The sequence below is a fragment of the Musca domestica genome, unplaced genomic scaffold, assembly GCF_030504385.1.
Source record: "Musca domestica strain aabys unplaced genomic scaffold, Musca_domestica.polishedcontigs.V.1.1 115, whole genome shotgun sequence".
NCBI lineage: Eukaryota > Metazoa > Arthropoda > Insecta > Diptera > Muscidae > Musca > Musca domestica.
This window is the reverse complement of record NW_026712145.1, coordinates 1,659,540-1,680,574: the sequence shown is the minus strand read 5'-3', so window position 1 is coordinate 1,680,574 and position 21,035 is coordinate 1,659,540. Positions and strand designations below refer to the sequence as shown.

Sequence of the window (21,035 nt, the reverse complement as noted above, 5' to 3'; positions counted from 1 at the left end):
TTAATTACTCTTCGAGAGCACAGCAGGATTGCCAAGGACAGGCCAACTTGTGTACGGCTAAATTGTTGATTGTTTAGATAAACTTTAAGGCGCAATTACCTATTATATCAGATTTTAAAATTGGAAACAAAAAATGGGGAGGAGTCGTATTTCTTTCGAATAAATGAAAATCAATTCTGAAATTCCAAAAAGGCTAGTTTACACAACATATAGGAATCATATTTAAAGTGGCCTATTTGCACAGTGGTCTATTTAGATTTTTATAGCACACTTTTAGGCGCTTAAACAATTAATATTTGATTCTGGGAAAAAATATTCTTTATAAACACACAAAGATTTACCCTTGCGAAAAGTAATTAAAAAAAATCCAAGTTTATAGATCCTTGATGAAAAAAAAAAAAATAAAAAAAAAAAAATAGGGAAAAAGGCACCTAAGTTCGACGGGGGGAAACTTTAATACTCTCCACAATTTAGAAGAAACTTTCAGAATATAAAAAAGTTATTTTGAAAATTCCGTTAAATTTGGGACTATAGGAAAACGTGGACCTCTTTAATCAATTATCTGCCAGTGAGGACGGTGCCCAAATACCAAGTTTCAGAAAATACTGACGGACGAATGGATATGGCTAAATCTACATAGAATCTCATGCTGATCAAGGATATATGTGCTATGTAATTTTTTTAGAGTTTTTTTTTTAGCTCTATTTTGATAATTTTGTCCGTAAATATGAAAATATATACCTTTAATATTCCAGATCTTAGGGAAATCCTTTTTAAAATGTCCTTGATTTTTGGCAAAACAATTTAAACAATTTAGGATTTTTGATCGGTTGAAAATATATTTTTGAAATACTTAGGATAAAAAGAAACAAATACGGTTTTGTGGAAAACAAGCAACTTTTAACTTCCTCGAAAATAAATTCTTAAAAAATTCATTCTTCGGAAAAAAATATATTTAAAACAATCCCCTTGAATTGGACCTTGAAAAGATATTCCCTGAAAAATCCACATTGATACCAGTACTATATAAAATTGACGACGTTGCTATGGATCCATGAAAAAATATTATTTAAGAATCCATGTTGATCCCCAAAAAAATATTGAAAATATGTTCCCTAAAAATCCATGTCGAATCTCAAAAAAATATAAAAAAAAATCCACGTTTATTTGGATACTTGAAAAAATATTTTTTAAAAAAACCACGTTTATTTGGATACTTGAAAAAATATTTTTTAAAAAAACCACGTTTATTTGGATACTTGAAAAAATATTCTTAAAAAAAATCCACGTTTATTTGGATACTTGAAAAAATATTTTTTAAAAAAACCACGTTTATTTGGATATTTGAAAAAATATTCTTAAAAAAAATCCACGTTTATTTGGATACTTGAAAAAATATTTTTTAAAAAATCCACGTTTATTATTATCCTTGAAAAAATATTCTTTAAAAAATCCACGTTTATTATTATCCTTGAAAAAATATTCTTTAAAAAATCCACGTTTATTTGGATACTTGAAAAAATATTCTTTATAAAATCCACGTTTACTATTATCCTTGAAAAAATATTCTTTAAAAAATCCACGTTAATTATTATCCTTGAAAAAATATTCTTTAAAAAATCTACGTTTATTATTATCCTTGAAAAAATATTCTTTAAAAATCCACGTTTATTTGGATACTTGAAAAAATATTCTTTATAAAATCCACGTTTACTATTATCCTTGAAAAAATATTCTTTAAAAAATCCACGTTAATTATTATCCTTGAAAAAATATTCTTTAAAAAATCTACGTTTATTATTATCCTTGAAAAAATATTCTTTAAAAATCCACGTTTATTTGGATACTTGAAAAAATATTCTTTATAAAATCCACGTTTACTATTATCCTTGAAAAAATATTCTTTAAAAAATCCACGTTAATTATTATCCTTGAAAAAATATTCTTTAAAAAATCTACGTTTATTATTATCCTTGAAAAAATATTCTTTAAAAATCCACGTTTATTTGGATACTTGAAAAAATATTCTTTATAAAATCCACGTTTACTATTATCCTTGAAAAAATATTCTTTAAAAAATCCACGTTAATTATTATCCTTGAAAAAATATTCTTTAAAAAATCTACGTTTATTATTATCCTTGAAAAAATATTCTTTAAAAATCCACGTTTATTTGGATACTTGAAAAAATATTCTTTATAAAATCCACGTTTACTATTATCCTTGAAAAAATATTCTTTAAAAAATCCACGTTAATTATTATCCTTGAAAAAATATTCTTTAAAAAATCTACGTTTATTATTATCCTTGAAAAAATATTCTTTAAAAATCCACGTTTATTTGGATACTTGAAAAAATATTCTTTATAAAATCCACGTTTACTATTATCCTTGAAAAAATATTCTTTAAAAAATCCACGTTAATTATTATCCTTGAAAAAATATTCTTTAAAAAATCTACGTTTATTATTATCCTTGAAAAAATATTCTTTAAAAATCCACGTTTATTTGGATACTTGAAAAAATATTCTTTATAAAATCCACGTTTACTATTATCCTTGAAAAAATATTCTTTAAAAAATCCACGTTAATTATTATCCTTGAAAAAATATTCTTTAAAAAATCTACGTTTATTATTATCCTTGAAAAAATATTCTTTAAAAATCCACGTTTATTTGGATACTTGAAAAAATATTCTTTATAAAATCCACGTTTACTATTATCCTTGAAAAAATATTCTTTAAAAAATCCACGTTAATTATTATCCTTGAAAAAATATTCTTTAAAAAATCTACGTTTATTATTATCCTTGAAAAAATATTCTTTAAAAATCCACGTTTATTTGGATACTTGAAAAAATATTCTTTATAAAATCCACGTTTACTATTATCCTTGAAAAAATATTCTTTAAAAAATCCACGTTAATTATTATCCTTGAAAAAATATTCTTTAAAAAATCCACGTTTATTATTATCCTTGAAAAAATATTCTTTAAAAATCCACGTTTATTATTATCCTTGAAAAAATATTCTTTAAAAATCCACGTTTATTATTATCCTTGAAAAAATATTCTTTAAAAAATCCACGTTTCTTTCGGTCCTTGAAAAAATATTCTGTAAAAAATCCACGTTTCTTTTGGTCCTTTAAAAAAATATTCTTTAAAAAATCCACGTTTCTTTTGGTCCTTGAAAAAATATTCTTTAAAAAATCCATGGTTATTTGTTCTTTGGTCCTTAAAAAAATATTCTTTAAAAAATCCACGTTTATTATTATCCTTGAAAAAATACTCTTTAAAAAATCCATGGTTATTTGTTCTTTGGTCCTTAAAAAAATATTCTTTAAAAAATCCACGTTTATTATTATCCTTGAAAAAATATTCTTTAAAAAATCCATGGTTATTTGTTCTTTGGTCCTTAAAAAAATATTCTTTAAAAAATCCACGTTTATTATTATCCTTGAAAAAATATTCTTTAAAAAATCCATGGTTATTTGTTCTTTGGTCCTTAAAAAAATATTCTTTAAAAAATCCACGTTTATTATTATCCTTGAAAAAATATTCTTTAAAAAATCCACGTTTATTATTATCCTTGAAAAAATATTCTTTAAAAAATCCACGTTTATTATTATCCTTGAAAAAATATTCTTTAAAAAATCCACGTTTATTATTATCCTTGAAAAAATATTCTTTAAAAAATCCACGTTTCTTTTGGTCCTTGAAAAAATATTCTTTAAAAAATTTACGTTTATTTTTGATCCTTGAAAAAATATTCTTTAAAAAATTGGCGTTTATTTTTGATCCTTGAAAAAATATTCTTTAAAAAATCCACGTTTCTTTTGGTCCTTGAAAAAATATTCTTTAAAAAATCCACGTTTCTTTTGGTCCTTGAAAAAATATTCTTTAAAGAATCCACGTTTTTTTGGTCCATGAAAAAATATTCTTTAAAAAAATCTACGTTTTTTGGGTCCTTGAAAAAATATTTTTTAAAAGTCCACGTTTCTTTTGCTCCTTGAAAAAATATTCTTTAAAAAAATCTAAGTTTTTTCGGTCCTTGAAAAATTATTCTTTAAAAAAATCTACGTTTTTTGGGTCCTTGAAGAAATATTCTTTAAAAAATCCACGTTTCTTTTGGTCCTTGAAAAAATATTTTTTAAAAGTCCACGTTTCTTTTGCTCCTTGAAAAAATATTCTTTAAAAAAATCTAAGTTTTTTCGGTCCTTGAAAAATTATTCTTTAAAAAAATCTACGTTTTTTGGGTCCTTGAAGAAATATTCTTTAAAAAATCCACGTTTCTTTTGGTCCTTGAAAAAATATTCTTTAAAAAATCCACGTTTCTTTTGGTCCTTGAAAAAATATTCTTTAAAAAATCCACGTTTCTTTTGGTCCTTGAAAAAATATTCTTTAAAGAATCCACGTTTTTTTGGTCCATGAAAAAATATTCTTTAAAAAATCCACGTTTCTTTTGGTCCTTGAAAAAATATTCTTTAAAAAATCCACGTTTCTTTTGGTCCTTGAAAAAATATCCTTTAAAAAATCCACGTTTCTTTTGGTCCTTGAAAAAATATTCTTTAAAGAATCCACGTTTTTTTGGTCCATGAAAAAATATTCTTTAAAAAATCCACGTTTCTTTTGTTCCTTGAAAAAATATTCTTTAAAAAATCCACGTTTCTTTTGGTCCTTGAATAATTCTGAATCGCCCACTAGGTCGTATGATCAATCACTCTGCCAAATAAATAATACGCCATGTATGACATTTAAGAGAGTGACACGCCATATGTTTTGTTTGTTTAGGTCTGTTTGAAACACTTAACTCAAAATAACCTCTTGGCAGAATAGCCAAAACAAAACAAAACCAAAACCAAAGAAAAAAATGAAAACAGACCAAAAATGATAAAATTAAAAAAAAAAACATTTTTCTCTAAAACACTTTTCTGTCACATATCATTAATGTGCATTATACTTTTGCAAATTAAAAGAACACGTATAATAATTGAGTGGAGATACAGTGAAACACGGCTATAATGTACATCTGATTTTTTCAGATTTTTAGAAAAAAATTTAATTTTTCTAATATTTTATAATTTTTTTCATATTTTTTTTTAATAATTTCTTCCAAATTCAGTTTGAATTCTTGTTTTTTTTTTCAATTGTATTCCCTATAGCCACGCCTCACTGTACGCCTGAGTATTCATATCATTGTCGGTAATCTTACCCCTCACTTGACTGGCAATTGATTTATGATCCATGACTGGTGGGTGTTGTTTTGTGATTTTGGTTGCTTTTGTTTTTTGAGGTTTTACTGCTGCTGCTCTTGTTGTTGTTCTTGTCTGGACAATATCAGTTAGTGAGATTACCAGGGCAAGGGAAGGCGCTTCTCTTCCACAAAAACGGTGTGTTTTGGTAAAGAAGAGAACCGTGGCAAAGGTTGTGGGAAAGGGGAAATTGTAGTTGTAATTCTTTAGGTTTTTGATTCACATAGAGGCGACGCTCTGCCACACACACAAAAACCGTAGGGAGACAAATCGTGAGTATTCAAGGGAGCCAAATGTATTAATGGTGAACGGGAGAGACAGAGAGGAGTAGAGCGGTAGAGAGAAAAAAAGGCGCGCGAGGCAAGGCTCTTTTGGAAGTTTAGTTAGAGTTTGAGTTTACATTTAAGTTGTTGTTTTAGATTCACAACAGATTTTGTAGTTAGTTGTTGTTGTTATTTTTATTATTGTTGCATTAATTTCTTGTTGTTGCTTGTTAAACACAGAGTTAACTCAATAACAGTTGATTATTCTTGAGAGTCCACCGTTGATTTTAAAAACTCTCCTGCTACTCATTTTTGCAGTGTTTGTGTTGCGAATTTCTTTTACGTTTTTTTCTTCTTTTTTTCTTCTTTTTTTTTGATTTGTTGTTATTTAGCTTCTGTTTTGTTTTATTTTATTTTAATTTTTCTTTGTTTAATTTTTTCCTTCAGTTGATTTTGTTTGTTTGTTTTTTGCTATTAGTTTTGTTTTTGTTTTGCCGTTTTGTTTATCCACAAAATTAAAGACAAAATGAATGGCAGACACCGAAACAAATGTTTGGGGAGGCAAAGAACACCACGGGACACATCAAAATGAAGAGAAAGAGTCCCAGCCGTCAGTCAGCGATTAAGGCCGGAAAAATGTGTAGGTATGTGTTTATATATATGTGGAGGGTAACAAAGAACAATATTTAGCACATGAAAATCACTTATTTTTATTTATTTATTTATTTATTTTTTTTTTTTTTTTGGTTTTAAATCAAACTAACAACAGCAAAGGCAACAGAAAGGGATTTTAAAAACAAAATAAAAATAATAAAAATTAGGAACACCAATTTGACGACATATAATGCATATTTCGTTGACCCTTTGTGGGGGAGGTACTTGATGGAGTGGACCAATATTGCCCATTTTCGCACCTGACATAGCACTGGTGCAAATATTAGGATTTGCAAAATTTGGAATAAAATCGGATTATAATTTCTCTTTCTGTGCAGTAAATTATTTTCTTTGAAAATCTTGAAATTTTGTGGGGTAGGTATCAGAAGGAGTGAACCGATATAGCCCATCATCACAGCATGTCTTGTGTTAGGAGAAATAATAGGATGTGTGAAGTGTGAAGAGAACCGGCTGCTTATTTCGGATTTTATAATCGTTTTGGTTATTCAAAACTTTGACCCTTTGTGGGGGAGGTACCAAAAGGAATGGTCCTATCTCGACCATCCCTATAAAAAATCTTGTGTTGATGGAAATATTAAGATGTGCCAAGTCTGAATGGAATCGGATGTCAGTTTTGCGTTTTATGAGTTTCATGGATATTCAAAATTTTGACCCTTTGTGGGGGAGGTACCAGAAGGTGTGGACCGATATACAAGGAAGATAAAAAAAACTGCAACAAAGTCAAACGCCATAATTTATTTTAAATTCTATTGAAAGAAAGCAAAAAATGTCGGAAATAGCATCAAATTTTAGAATAAATTTAGATTTGTTCGAATTGGTCAGCTTTGGCACGAAATATGGCCTTCAAACGGCCAATGAAACCGTCACACGCCGCCCGAATATTGCTCTGCGGTATTTTGGCCCATTCCCGGCGAAGCGCTTGTTTGAGGTGATCGACATTTTGGTATTTTTTTAGTGCCAACCTTGCTTTCCAAAATACTCCAGACACAATAGTCCAACGGTTTGGTATCCGGAGATTTTGGTGCCATTGTGCACTGGAAATGAAGCGAGGAACCTCATTTTGTAACCATTCTTGGGTGGCGCGTGCTGAGAGCGATGGTGCAGAGTCCTGTTTGGAATATCTAAGGTCTGCGGCCAAAGTGTTTGCCTGCCCATGGCTTTAATACACCCTCCAGAATATTTTCGCAATAATATTCGGCATTTATTCTGATGCCACGGTCGATTAATACGAGCGGAGAGCCATAACGACCATCGTCTGTTATGGCGGCCCACACCATCACCATTACCGGCGATTGAGTTCTGGTGGTGGTGTTGGAGTCCTACTGGAATGTCCAAGTTCTGCGGCCAAAATGTTTGCGTGCCCAAGACGTTAGTACACCCTCCAGAATGTTTTCGCGATAATATTCGGCATATATTCTGATGCCACGGTGCTTAATACGAGCGTAGAGCGATCATCGGCTGTTATGGCGGCCCACACCATCACCATGACCGGCGCTTGAGTTCTGGTGGCCAACCGAAGGTGCACATTTTTAGCTGACCTCTTTGGCAAGTAAACACGATCATTTTGTTGTTGTTGTTTATAAACTGCTGGACAACGAATGTTTTCTCATCGGAGAAAACCAAATTCGAAAATTCACCACTTTCGACCAAGCGAAGCACCTCTTTAGCTCTTTTGAGTACATTTTCTTTCTTTTGCGGTGTTCCTCACTTTTTGGAATTTTAATGGCTTTACCCCGAGCCCATTTTTTAATATTTGCCAAATGGAATATTGCGATATCTTCAGTTCACAACCATTTTTCGGCCACTGTGACGCGGGCTTCGATCAAGTCACTTCTTTACTTTTCGAACCGTTTCTGCTGATGTTGCTGTTTTCTTCCGTCCACTTCCGTGACATATGTCGGGCTACGCTACCAGTATCACGGGATGGTACGAGACACAAAAGATTTATTCACATTTAAATGCTGGAGTGCTCTAGCCACTCTAGCCACTTAGTTGGTGGTTTTCCAGCCAAATATAAAGAAATCACATTATCACGCTTCGTGGACCTGCACAGACAATTTTGTGTCTCAGGCTGTAGTGTCCATTACGAACTTCAAATACCAAATTTGAACCAATTTCGGTGAATAATGTCGTTAAAATCATCAAAATACCGAATATCGGGAGGTACCCTTATATGGGGGCTATACGAAGACGTGGACCTACATGGCCCATTTTCAATACCAAAAGTCCTTCAGACATAATGTACATTTGAGTAAATTTTTATCAACTTACTTCATTTCGTTCGGAAGCTAGAGTGTTTTCCACAGACGGGTAGGCGGATAGATAAATCGACATAGAATTTTATGCTGATCAAGATATATACATACTTCGTGTGGTCTAAAATGTATATTTCGAGGTGTTACTAACGGAATGACAACCTTAATATACCCTCCATACTATGGTGAAGGGTATAAACATTTAAAAATTATGGCGTTTGACTTTAGTGCAGTTTTTTTTTATCTCATCCTGTACTGTTCATCATTTAGAAAATATATAACCCAAAAAAAGGTAAATTTGATGGAAGTCTGTCAATAAGGTTCAAATTTTAGCATAGATTCTACATTTGGAGGTCTTCTTATAGAATACCTTGAAGGTCTTCCCATAGAAATCCATAAATATTCAAATAGAAGTCCTGAAAAAGACCTTCTCATAGAAGTCGTGAAAGATGGCCTTTTCATAGAAGTCCTGAAGGAGGTTTCTTCATGAAATAGTTAGGAAACTGAAGTGAAATTTATTTCCAATAAATTTTATTTGGTAGAAAATATTTTTGAATTTTCCAGAAAATTCGTTAGAATTGAAATTGAGATCTGAGAAACCCGGTATGCACCTGATGGTCATGGGATTGACCTAACTTTATCATCATCTGAAGTTGAAAAATACTCATAATAGATATATCCTTGCTAATTCTAGATGCCAACGTTTATATCTCGTTACGGAGAGTCGAATCTCTGGGGTAGGTATCTAGACTTCGTGGAAGCTTATCTTAAAGCCGAATTAAAATTTCTAACAATTTAATAAATTAGAGGATAGGAAAATTTAGTTTTTCGATTTTTCAAATTTTTTTATTCCTCATTTTCCGGAAATATTGATAAAAAATGAAGCGTGTCCACACACATATGTTTGTACATCGATCCACACACATTTGTATGTCTACATGTGTACCAGAACCAGAACATTTCAAGTGTGCACATGAACACTGAAATGTTATTTAATTTTAGACAAATCGCTTGTGTCTTTCATTTTGTCGGCATAAATTTAGAAGAAGAGGAAAACAATATTTCGATTTTTTTTCTGGTCAATTGTTTTGTGGTTTGTGTACGCTCAAACATGCACGCGCTCCAAACAAATCAATGAGAACAGAAAATCTCAACGAGAAAAAAAATTAAAAAAAAAAATAAATAAATAAAAAACATGCGAACATTTGGCAAAAAAAAAAAAAAAACAGTAAAGAAAGTCCTAAAGTCGGGCGGGTCCGACTTTGTGATACCCTACACCACTTTGCGAATTTAGTAGAGCTCCACATAACAATTAAAAGTTTTTATGGGAGAATTCAATCAAAGCCAAATTCCATCCCATTTGGACAAATATTAGACGTTTGGTGCACAATCAAAGGTAAATCGGACGAAGTTATATATGGGAGCTATATCCAAGTCTGAACCGATATCGAAAAAAATTGGCAAATGTATTTCTGAGCTGTATTTGATATATTTCCCCAAATATCGTTGTCACAGAGTGCATATTACGGCTGCTTAGGACAAAAATAACAAATCGGATGAACTATATATATATGGGAGCTATAGCTATATCTGAACCCCGATCTTCACCAAATTTGACATACTAGCTTCTAGACTCAATTCGGTCGTTAGTGCCAAATTCCATCCAATTTGGACAAATATTAGACGTTTGGTGTACAATAGAAGGTAAATCGGAAGAAGTTATATATGGGAGATATATCCAAATCTGAACCGATTTCGATAAAATTTGGCAAAAATATTTCTGAGCTGTATTTGATATATTTTCCCAAATATTGTTGTTACAAAGTGCATATTACGGCTGCGGAGGACAAAAATAACAAATCGGATCGGACAGTATATATGGGAGTTATAGCTATATCTGAACCCCAATCTTCACCAAATTTCACATACCAGCTTCTAGACTCAATTCGGTCGTAAGTGCCAAATTCCATCCCATTTGGGCAAATATTAGACGTTTGGTGCACAATAAAAGGTAAATCGGACGAAGTTATATATGGGAGATATATCGAAATCGGAAGCGATCTCGATGAAATTTAGCAAATGTATTTCTGAGCTATATTTGATATATTTTCCCAAATATTGTTGTTACAGAGTGCATATTACGGCTGCGGAGGACAAAAATTAAAAATCGGAAGAACAATATATATGGGAGCTATAGCTATATCTGAATTGATTTCGATCAAATTTGGCATACTAGCTTCTAGACTCAATTCGGTCGTAAGTGCAAAATTCCATCCCATTTGGGCAAATATTAGACGTTTGGTGCACAATCAAAGGTAAATCGGACGAAGTTATATATGGGAGATATATCCAAATCTGAACCGATCTCGAAAAAAATTGGCAAATGTATTTCTGAGCTGTATTTGATATATTTTCCCAAATATTGTTGTTACAGAGTGCATATTACGGCTGCGGAGAACAAAAATAACAGTGTATATGGGAGCTATAGCTATATCTGAAGCCCGATCTTCATCAAATTTCACATACTACCTTCTAGACTCAATTCGGTCGTAAGTGCCGAATTCCATCCCATTTGGACAAATATTAGACGTTTGGTGCACAATAAAATGTAAATCGGACGAAGTTATATATGGGAGCTATATCCAAATCTGAACCCGATCTCGATAAAATTTAGCAAAGGTATTTCTGAGCTGTATTTGATATATTTTCCCATATATTGTTGTTACAGAGTGCATATTACGGCTGCGGAGGACAAAAATAACAAATCGGATGAACAATATATATGGGAGCTATAGCTATATCTGAACCGATTTCGATCAAATTTGGCATACTAGCTTCTAGACTCAATTCGGTCGTAAGTTCTAAATTTCATCCCATTTGGAAAAATATTAGACGTTTGGTGCACAATCAAAGGTAAATCGGACGAAGTTATATATGGGAGATATATCCAAATCTGAACCGATTTCGATCAAATTGGGCATACTTATTTTCAGGTCTAATTTGGTTATATGTGCAAAATTCCATACTATTCGGACTGATATTACATGTTTGGTGCGCGATAAAAAGCAAATCGGACGAAGATATATATGAGAGCTATATCTAAATTTTGACCGATTATCTCCAATTTCAATACAGTTCGTCCTTGGGCCAAACAAATGATTTGTGCAAAATTTCATCTGGATAGGACAATAAATGCGATCTGTACTTTGTTTACAAAAATACATGGACAGACGGACGGACAGACAGACGGACGGACATGCAAAAATCGACTCAAAATGTGATTCTATGCAGATCATCAAAAGGAACTATGGGTCTATCTAGTTTCCTTTTGCCTGTTACAAACAAATGCACAAAGACAGGTACACCACCTTGTGGTGTAGGGTATAAGCATGGAAACATTTGGCAAACACATAAAATCTGATATGTGTCAGTCCCAGCCTGCCCCGGATGTGCAAATGTGTTTTCCGTTTCAGTTTTTTTTTTAATTTTTTTGTTTTTTTTTCAGATTTTTTTTTTTTAATTTTTCCAAAACGTGTGAAAAATATCAAAACTGTTGTCTTTGCTGTGTTGTATAATTATCGTTTAATGAGTATAAATAATTGTATTTAATAATATATGTATATGTTGTATTTAGAGAATATTTAAAAGTTGTTTAAACAGTTTTAAACCATTTTATGAAGTGTTTTTTTTTTTTTTTGGATTATTTTTAAATTTTTTTCCTTTTTTTTTGATTTTTAAAAATAGTTGATTTGTTGATATAGCTTTGCTTGGATGTAAACAAAGGGCTAAAGGAAAATTGTTCAGTATTTATTTGTTTATTTTTTTTATTTTTTTTTTACAACGGCATCAATGAATTTGTTGTTTCCATTCACAGCTTTTGCTTTTATTGTTGTTGTAACCTTGTAAATATATTTATTTTGTAGTAATTTATGTTTGGTTTTGGATTTTTGTTTGTAGGTCAGATTAGAAATGTTTGTGATTTTTATTATTTTTTTTTTATTTATTTTTTATTATTTTTATTTATTTTTTATTAAATATTAAGACCTGGAGGTCTTCTCATTGAAGAGCTGAAGGTCTTCTCATAGAAGACGTGGAGAAGACCTGGAAGTCTTCTCATAGAAGACCTGGAAATCTTCTCATAGAAGAGCTTGAGGTGTTTTCATAGAAGAGCTGAAGGTCTTCTCATAGAAGTGCTGAAGGTCTTCTCATAGAAGAGCTGGAGGTCTTTTCATGGAAGACCTTGGAGGTCTTCTCATACAATCCTCATAAAACTCCTGAATTAGGTCTTCTCATAAAATTCCTGAAGGAGGTCTTCTCATAAAAGTCCTGAAGGTGGTCTTCTTTTTATAAAAGTTTTGAAGGCGGTCTTTTCATAGATGCCCAAAAGATGGTCTTCTCAAGGTCTCCTCAAGGAAGGAAAATACTTAAAATTCTGCTTTGGACAGACTTCCAAACCTCTCTTGCCTGTAGAAGATTTAGAGTTGCTCCATTTTTTACTACCCGTCTGTGGAAATCACTCTAGCTTCCGAACGAAATTGTTTCAAAATTGGTGCTTGAAGTTCGTAGTGGATACTACAGCCTAACACAGAAAATTGTCTGTGCAGGCTCACGTCTTCGTATAGCCCCCATACAACGATACCAACCAATATTCGGTATTTTGATGATTTTAGCGACATTATTCACCGGAATTCTTTCAAATTTGGTAGTTGAAGTTCGTAATGGATACTACAGCCTAGGACAGAAAATTGTGTGTGCTGGTCCACGTCTTCGTATAGATGCTACAGCCTAAGACAGAAAATTGTCTGTGCAGGTCCACGTCTTCGTATAGCCCCCATATAACGGTACCTCCCGATATTCGATATTTTGATGATTTTAGCGACATTATTCACCGATTTTTTTAATGGCTTATGACAAAAGTTACTTTTGCAGGTCGTCCATGTCATCGTAGAGACCCTAATATTACAGCTACATTCGGCATTTTTAAGATTTTAACAGAATTTTTAACGGATTTTATTGTTTTCGAGAATTGCCAAATTCATTCTAAATGGTGGAGGGTATTCAAAGTTCGGCCCGGCCTAACTTACAGCTTCTTTTTCTTGTAATTTATTTATTTACTGCCAAGTGTCTGCTACTTCGTTGCGGAAGTTAATTTATTATTGACTTAATAGAAAAGTATTTTACCATTTCAAATAACTTCTGTAAATATATAAAAAAACTAGATACTAATCCAGGAGGTTTTCCCATAGAATACCTGGAGGTCTTCTCATAGAAGTCTTCTTATAGAAGACAGGGAGGTCTTCTCATAGAAAACCTTGGAGGTCTTCTCATAGAAGACCTAGAGGTCTTCTCATAGAAGACCTAGAGGTCTTCTCATAGAAGACCTAGAGGTCTTCTCATAGAAGACCTAGAGGTCTTCTCATAGAAGACCTAGAGGTCTTCTCATAGAAGACCTAGAGGTCTTCTCATAGAAGACCTGGAGGTCTTCTCATAGAAGACCTGAAGTTCTTCTCATAGGAGACCTGGAGTTCTTCTCATAGAAGACCTGGAGTTCTTCTCATAGAAAACCTGGAGGTCTTTTCATAGAAGACCTAGAAGTCTTCTCATAGAAGACCTGGAGGTTTACTCATAGAAGTCCTGGAGGTCTTCTCATAGAAGACCTGGAGGTGTTCTTATAGAAGACCTTGGAGTTCTTCTCATAGAAGACCTTGGAGGTCTTCTCATAGAAGACCTTGGAGGTCTTCTCATAGAAGACCTTGGAGGTCTTCTCATAGAAGACCTGGAGGTGTTCTTATAGAAGACCTTGGAGTTCTTCTCATAGAAGACCTTGGAGGTCTTCTCATAGAAGACCTTGGAGGTCTTCTCATAGGTAACGGAGAAGACCTTGGAGGTCTTCTCATAGAAATCCTAGAGGAGTTCTTCTAGTAGAAGTCCTGAAAAAGAAGCCCTGAAAAAAGGCCTTTTCATAGAAGGTCTCTTCATGAAATCTCTGAAGAAGCTCTTCTCATAGAAGTCCTGAAGAAGCTCTTCTCATAAAATTCCTGAAGCAGACCTTTTCATAGAAGTCCTCTAGAAGGTCTTCTCACCTGAAGACCTGAATCAGGTATTTAGGAAAATACTTAAAATTCTTCTTTGGGCAGACATCCAGACCTTAAGAAAATTTGGAGGGTTGCTACTGTGTACAGAAGACTTTGAGGTCTTCTTTGGTCCATATGAGAACTGTAGGTTTTCTATAGCCTACAGAGAGCCTTGAGGTTTTCGCCTGTTCATGGAAGACCTAGACGGTTTCTATTGTCCTCGAGGTTTTCTGATTTCTGTATAAGACCAATAGAACCTGATGGAGAACTATTGTCTATAGAGGTCCTCATTTACACAGACTGACTTCTCGGACAAAATTTCACAGTTCTAACAATGTGGTATCATTTTGTACCCGTCATACCCTTAAGCCAGATACAACTAAAAGCCCCAAATTCACCATAGAGTACAAATTATTAAATTATTAGTACGGAATATTGTAAGAAAATATTTAAATTCTGACCTAATAATAATGATGAACCATTTTCAACCTACTCTAAAAGTACGAAATACCACAATTCTAACTTAATTTGCTTTTTGTTCCATTTTGTACTTTTAGTACCATTTGGAACCTATGAAAATCCCGACTTTTTTGTAAAAATTACAATGTCGGCTTTTCAAAATCGTTGTTCGATTTTAAGATCATATTTGTAGTCTTTTTTCTCTTTAATATGAGTCCAAAAATATTCAATGAATAACGTATTTAATTTGATGTTTTTTTTTTTTAATAATGACCACCAAGGAGTCAAAAAATTCGAAATCGACTTTAATCAGTTCTAGTTTAAAACGAAAAAATTGAAAATCGATTTTGGTCTTCTTAATCCTATTCCTCAAAAACCTATATAAAATTTAGTTGAAATTTTCATTGAGTTTCCTATGTTTCAATTTATACATTCATATGTATTTCTATTCGGAAAACATCCTGCAATAACATTATATTTTATTATCTTTTTTAGAGATTTGCCAATATTTACGTTCGCCTTCGATTGCGTCCGATTCATGTTGGATATTTCAAATGTCTCGAATCAATTCTCTTTTTCGTTTTTGTTTATTTATTTAACATCGAGAACGAGAACTACAAGTTGATGGATATTTGTGTCATAAGATAAAGTCGACAGATAACACAATGGACAGATTGTGGGCCCTCTTACCCTCCCACACCCGTTTTGCCTGATCGAAACCAGAAAGAGCGACTAGTTGATAGAAAATCAATTACTGTGCCATAAGCTTTCCTCGGAAAATTGATGGGTTAGTGGTCAAGAAAATGCTTTGTTTACAATTTTTTGTTGTCCAGCCAGTAGTTGCTGGACTTTCCTCTGTGTGGAGTAGAATAACGAAAAAGATAGGAACAAACACGTCCACTGCCAAACTGACAAGTCAACACATTTCTTGGCAGTTATGCGATGACAGTTTTTCTTTTCTGCTTCGAGCTTTTCTCTTCGATTTTCTCATATCTTACATTTTTTTGTTGCTTTCGAATTTATTATTGGAGGAGGACGTGTTTTCTGTGTGCCCCATCGTTGTTGTCAGTTTTAGTTTAGAATGTCAATAAAAAAGCGGGCAAAAAAAACGGAACAAGAAGGCAAAACAACTATTGTCTTCAAGGACTTTCAAGGAGATCAACAAGGCTGATAGGAGAGTACGACAACTCAAATGGGCGGAGATGAGGGCAGATGCGAATTTGAAGCAAAAGAGGGCTTACGTTTTTATTGTTCCATTTCTTCTATAAGAAAACCATAAGAAGACCTTTCGATCTTCCATAAGTAGACCAAAGTTTAAGTTTCTACTGAAGAAGACCACCTTCTGGTGGCCTTCTATAGAAAAAGACCACCTTCTGGTGGCCTTCTATAGAAGAAGACCACCTTCTGGTGGCCTTCTATAGAAGAAGACCACCTTCTGGTGGCCTTCTATAGAAGAAGACCACCTTCTGGTGGCCTTCTATAGAAGAAGACCACCTTCTGGTGGTCTTCTATAGAAGAAGACCACCTTCTGGTCTTTTATAAAAGAAGAAAACCACCTTCTGGTCTTCTATAGAAGAAGAAGGCCACCTTCTGGTCTTCTATAGAAGAAGAAGGCCACCTTCTTGTCTTCTATAGAAAAAGAAGACCACCTTCTGGTCTTCTATAGAAAAAGAAGACCACCTCCTGGTGTTCTATAGAAGAAGAAGACCACCTGCTGGTCTTCTATAGAAGAAGACCACCTGCTGGTCTTCTATGGAGAAGAAGACCACCTTCTGGTCTTCTATGGAGAAGAAGACCACCTTCTGGTCTTCTATAGAAAAATTCCACCTGCTGGTCTTCTATAAAAGAAGACCACCTTCTGGTCTTCTATGAAGAAGAAGACCACCTTCTGGCCTTCTATGGAAGAAGACCACCTTCTGGTGGACTTCTATAGAAGAAGACCACATTCTGGTGGCCTTCTATAGAAGAAGACCACCTTCTGGTGGCCTTCTATAGAAGAAGACCACCTTCTGGTGGCCTTCTATGGAAGAAGACCACCTTCTGGTGGACTTCTATAGAAGAAGACCACCTTCTGGTGGACTTCTATAGAAGAAGACCACCTTCTGGTGGACTTCTATAGAAGAAGACCACCTTCTGGTGGACTTCTATAGAAGAAGACCACCTTCTGGTGGACTTCTATAGAAGAAGACCACCTTCTGGTGGACTTCTATAGAAGAAGACCACCTTCTGGTGGACTTCTATAGAAGAAGACCACCTTCTGGTGGACTTCTATAGAAGAAGACCACCTTCTGGTGGTCTTCTATAGAAGAAGACCACCTTCTGGTGGTCTTCTATAGAAGAAGACCACCTTCTGGTGGTCTTCTATAGAAGAAGACCACCTCCTGGTGGTCTTCTATAGAAGAAGACCACCTTCTGGTCTTCTTTGGAAGAAGACCACCTTCTGGTCTTCTTTGGAAGAAGACCACCTTCTGGTCTTCTTTGGAAGAAGACCACCTTCTGGTCTTCTTTGGAAGAAGACCACCTTCTGGTCTTCTTTGGAAGAAGACCACCTTCTGGTCTTCTTTGGAAGAAGACCACCTTCTGGTCTTCTTTGGAAGAAGACCACCTTCTGGTCTTCTTTGGAAGAAGACCATCTTCTGGTCTTCTGTAGAAGAAGACCACCTTCTGGTGGTCTTCTATAGAAGAGGACCACCTTCTGGTCTTTTATAAAAGAAGAAAACCACCTTCTGGTCTTCTATAGAAAAAGAAGACCACCTTCTGGTCTTCTATAGAAAAAGAAGACCACCTCCTGGTGTTCTATAGAAGAAGAAGACCACCTGCTGGTCTTCTATGGAGAAGAAGACCACCTTCTGGTCTTCTATAGCAGAAGATCACCTTCTGGTCTTCTATAGCAGAAGACCACCTTCTGGTCTTCTATAGCAGAAGACCACCTTCTGATCTTCTATAGAAGAAGACTTCTTGGTCTTCTACGGAAGAAGACTTCTTGGTCTTCTACGGAAGAAGACCTCTTGGTCTTCTACGGAAGAAGACCTCTTGGTCTTCTACGGGAGAAGACCTCTTGGTCTTCTACGGAAGAAGACCTCTAGGTCTTCTATAGAAGAAGACCTCTTGGTCTTCTATAGAAGAAGACCACCTTCTGGTCTTCCATGGAAGAAGACCACCTTCTGGTCTTCTATGGAAGAAGACCACCTTCTGGTCTTCTATAGAAGAAGACCTTCTGGTCTTCTATGACGAAGAACGCCTGGTTTTCCAAGAGAAGACTTTCTGGTCTTCTATAGAAGAAGACCTCTTGGTCTTCTATAGAAGAAGACCTCTTGGTCTTCTATAGAAGAAGACCTCTTGGTCTTCTATGGAAGAAGACCTCTTGGTCTTCTATAGAAGGAGACCATCTTCTGGTCTTCTATGAAGAAGAAGACCTTTCGGGTATTTTATGAGAAGACCTCTAAGTCTTCTATGAGAAGACGTCTTAGTTTTCTATGAGAAGACCTCTTAGTATTCTATGAGAAGACCTCTTGGTCTTCTATAGAAGAAGACCTCTCAGTCTTCTATAGAAGAAGACCACCTTCTTGTCTTCTATAGAAGAAGACCACCTTCTGGTCTTCTATAGAAGAAGACCACCTTCTGATCTTCTATTGAAGAAGGCCACCTTCTGGTCTTCTATAGCAGAAGACCACCTTCTGGTGGCCCTCTACAGAAGAAGACCACATTCTGGTGGCCTTATATAAAAGAAGACCACCTTCTGGTGGCCTTCTATAAAAGAAGACCACCTTCTGGTGGCCTTCTATAAAAGAAGACTACCTTCTGGTGGACTTCTATAGAAGAAGACCACCTTCTGGTGGACTTCTATAGAAGAAGACCACCTTCTGGTGGACTTCTATAGAAGAAGACCACCTTCTGGTGGTCTTCTATAGAAGAAGACCACCTTCTGGTCTTTTTTGGAAGAAGACCACCTTCTGGTCTTCTGTAGAAGAAGACCACCTTCTTCTGGTGGTCTTCTATAGAAGAAGACCACCTTCTGGTCGTCTTCTATAGAAGAAGACCACCTTCTGGTGGACTTCTATAGAAGAAGACCACCTTCTGGTCTTCTTTGGAAGAAGACCACCTTCTGGTCTTCTTTGGAAGAAGACCACCTTCTGGTCTTCTTTGGAAGAAGACCACCTTCTAGTCTTCTTTGGAAGAAGACCACCTTCTGGTCTTCTATAGCAGAAGACCTCGTAGTCTTCTATTAGAAGACCTCCTGGTCTTCTATGAGAAGAGCTCCTAGTCTTCTATGAAAAGACCTCTAGGTCTTCTATGAGAAGAACTCCTAGTCTTCTATGAGAAGACCTCTAGGTCTTCTATGAGAAGAACTCCTAGTCTTCTATGAGAAGACCTCTAGGTCTTCTATGAGAAGAGCTCTAGGTCTTCTATGAGAAGACCTTCTGGTCTCCTTTTGGCCTTTTTTGAAGGAAGTTCTTCTTCTTCTTTTATACAAATTTTCTCTTTGTGTAAACACACACCCCAAACCTCCCTTCAAACATGTCGTCTGCCAACAACAGGAAATGTTAACGCCCAAACTAACACCAAACAAAACGCAGAATCACACATTCATCTCAGCCAGAAACAACATAAAATCTTTAATGTTTGTAGCAAAGCAAATGGTATGTTAGGGGGGAGATGTATAATGTGTGGGAAGAGGGTGTGACCCCCTAGACTCGGAGGCGAGTCTAAGTGGCGGGTAGTTAACAACGCAGTTAAGTAATCTCTGCTGGCAAGCATCCATTATGCCATAAAAACTGAAGTAGTTAATGTCACTGTTGCAGCCGAACATGCTGCCACGCATGGTGGCCAGCTAGCCAACGAACCACTCATCCATACCGCCCCTGTCCTCCATCCACCCCGCGGAACATTGTTGCATTTAAATCATTTCGTTGACGTTTTCATGAATGAAATGCAAGTGAAAGTGAAAATGCAGAACCATCTAAAATTTCCCTGGATGCATTTTCATTAGGTTGTCCATGTGTGTGTGTGCATGTACATGTGTGTCTGACTGCGTGCATGACCTGCTCTAGGCTAAAAATAAACTTTTGCGTTTCTCTGAACTCATTCGGACATTCATTTATTCATTCATTCACGTCGTCTTTTTTTCAGCTGGGGTTTGTCGAATCAGGCATTTTTATAATCTTTACATTTTTCGCCCTTCCTCGACCCATCCCCCATGTCCTTCAACCTCTCGAAGAGAGGAAAAAAGCATCTGTTTTAATGCAGCCACAACTATTCGGGGGGAGGGAGGGTAATTTTTCTTTATTTCATTTGTTTTCATTTCATTTTGTTCGGAAATAAACAAAAACAACAACAGCAACGAGCGACGCCGACGACGACGATGAAGCTTTTGTGGGTCAACGCTTTCCAATGAGGTTAAATATGACGAAATCACTACAACAACAACAATAATATACACACTCGCACACACACACCCGCACTTCCTACGACACCCTCCATGGCAGACACAACACACAGGCCCCCAAAAAGGATTTCTCTGGTATTTTAAACCACGAGAAGAACAGTTACAGCAACAACAACAAAAACACTATCGGCAGTCCTCCCACCCACCTCCACCTCCAGCAGGCCAACAGCCCATTCAAGGCTAAAATGTTGTTTGAAAACCGAGAAAAAAACACTAACCGTTCAAGGAAATTCTTTTACACCAAAACATGGCCATGCGAAGGAATGTTGGGTGTGAGGTGATCGGGGGGAGAGTGCGAGGAGGAAGAGAGTGTCGAAGTGGAAGGGTGGAGACATTTTAAATGTCCTTTAAATTAGGCCAACGATGAATATTTGAGACATAAACAATTGAAGAAAAAAAAACGAAACAAATGGCTATCGAAAGGGAGGGGGCTGAACCTATCTAAACAAGGACTGGCGGAGTTCAAATTTCCAAGAAAATAATCTTGAATATATGTAAAGTTATAAAAAAAAATTGGAAGACCAGAGGGTTGTTTATAGAGGACCAACATGTTCTTTATAGAATTCCCAAAGATACCCTCGTTCAAGCTTAATAGGATCGTATTATACAGGGTG

General features: G+C 34.9%; 1 protein-coding gene across 5 annotated transcripts in view; it reads right to left on the bottom strand.

Annotated features, from left to right (window-relative positions):
* Positions 1–21,035, bottom strand: part of LOC101888654 (calcium-binding protein E63-1) — a 233,132-nt gene that overhangs the window by 108,247 nt on the left and 103,850 nt on the right. Inside the window, exon 1 of one of the 5 annotated variants that reach the window (XM_059132214.1) lies at positions 5,210–5,912. The exons of the other annotated variants lie outside the window; for them this stretch is intronic. Within the exon in view, the coding sequence (XP_058988197.1) occupies positions 5,210–5,243 (34 nt within the window). The 5' untranslated portion in view covers positions 5,244–5,912. Of the gene's footprint in view, positions 1–5,209; positions 5,913–21,035 lie in introns of those variants that run through there. 5 annotated transcript variants of the gene reach the window in all.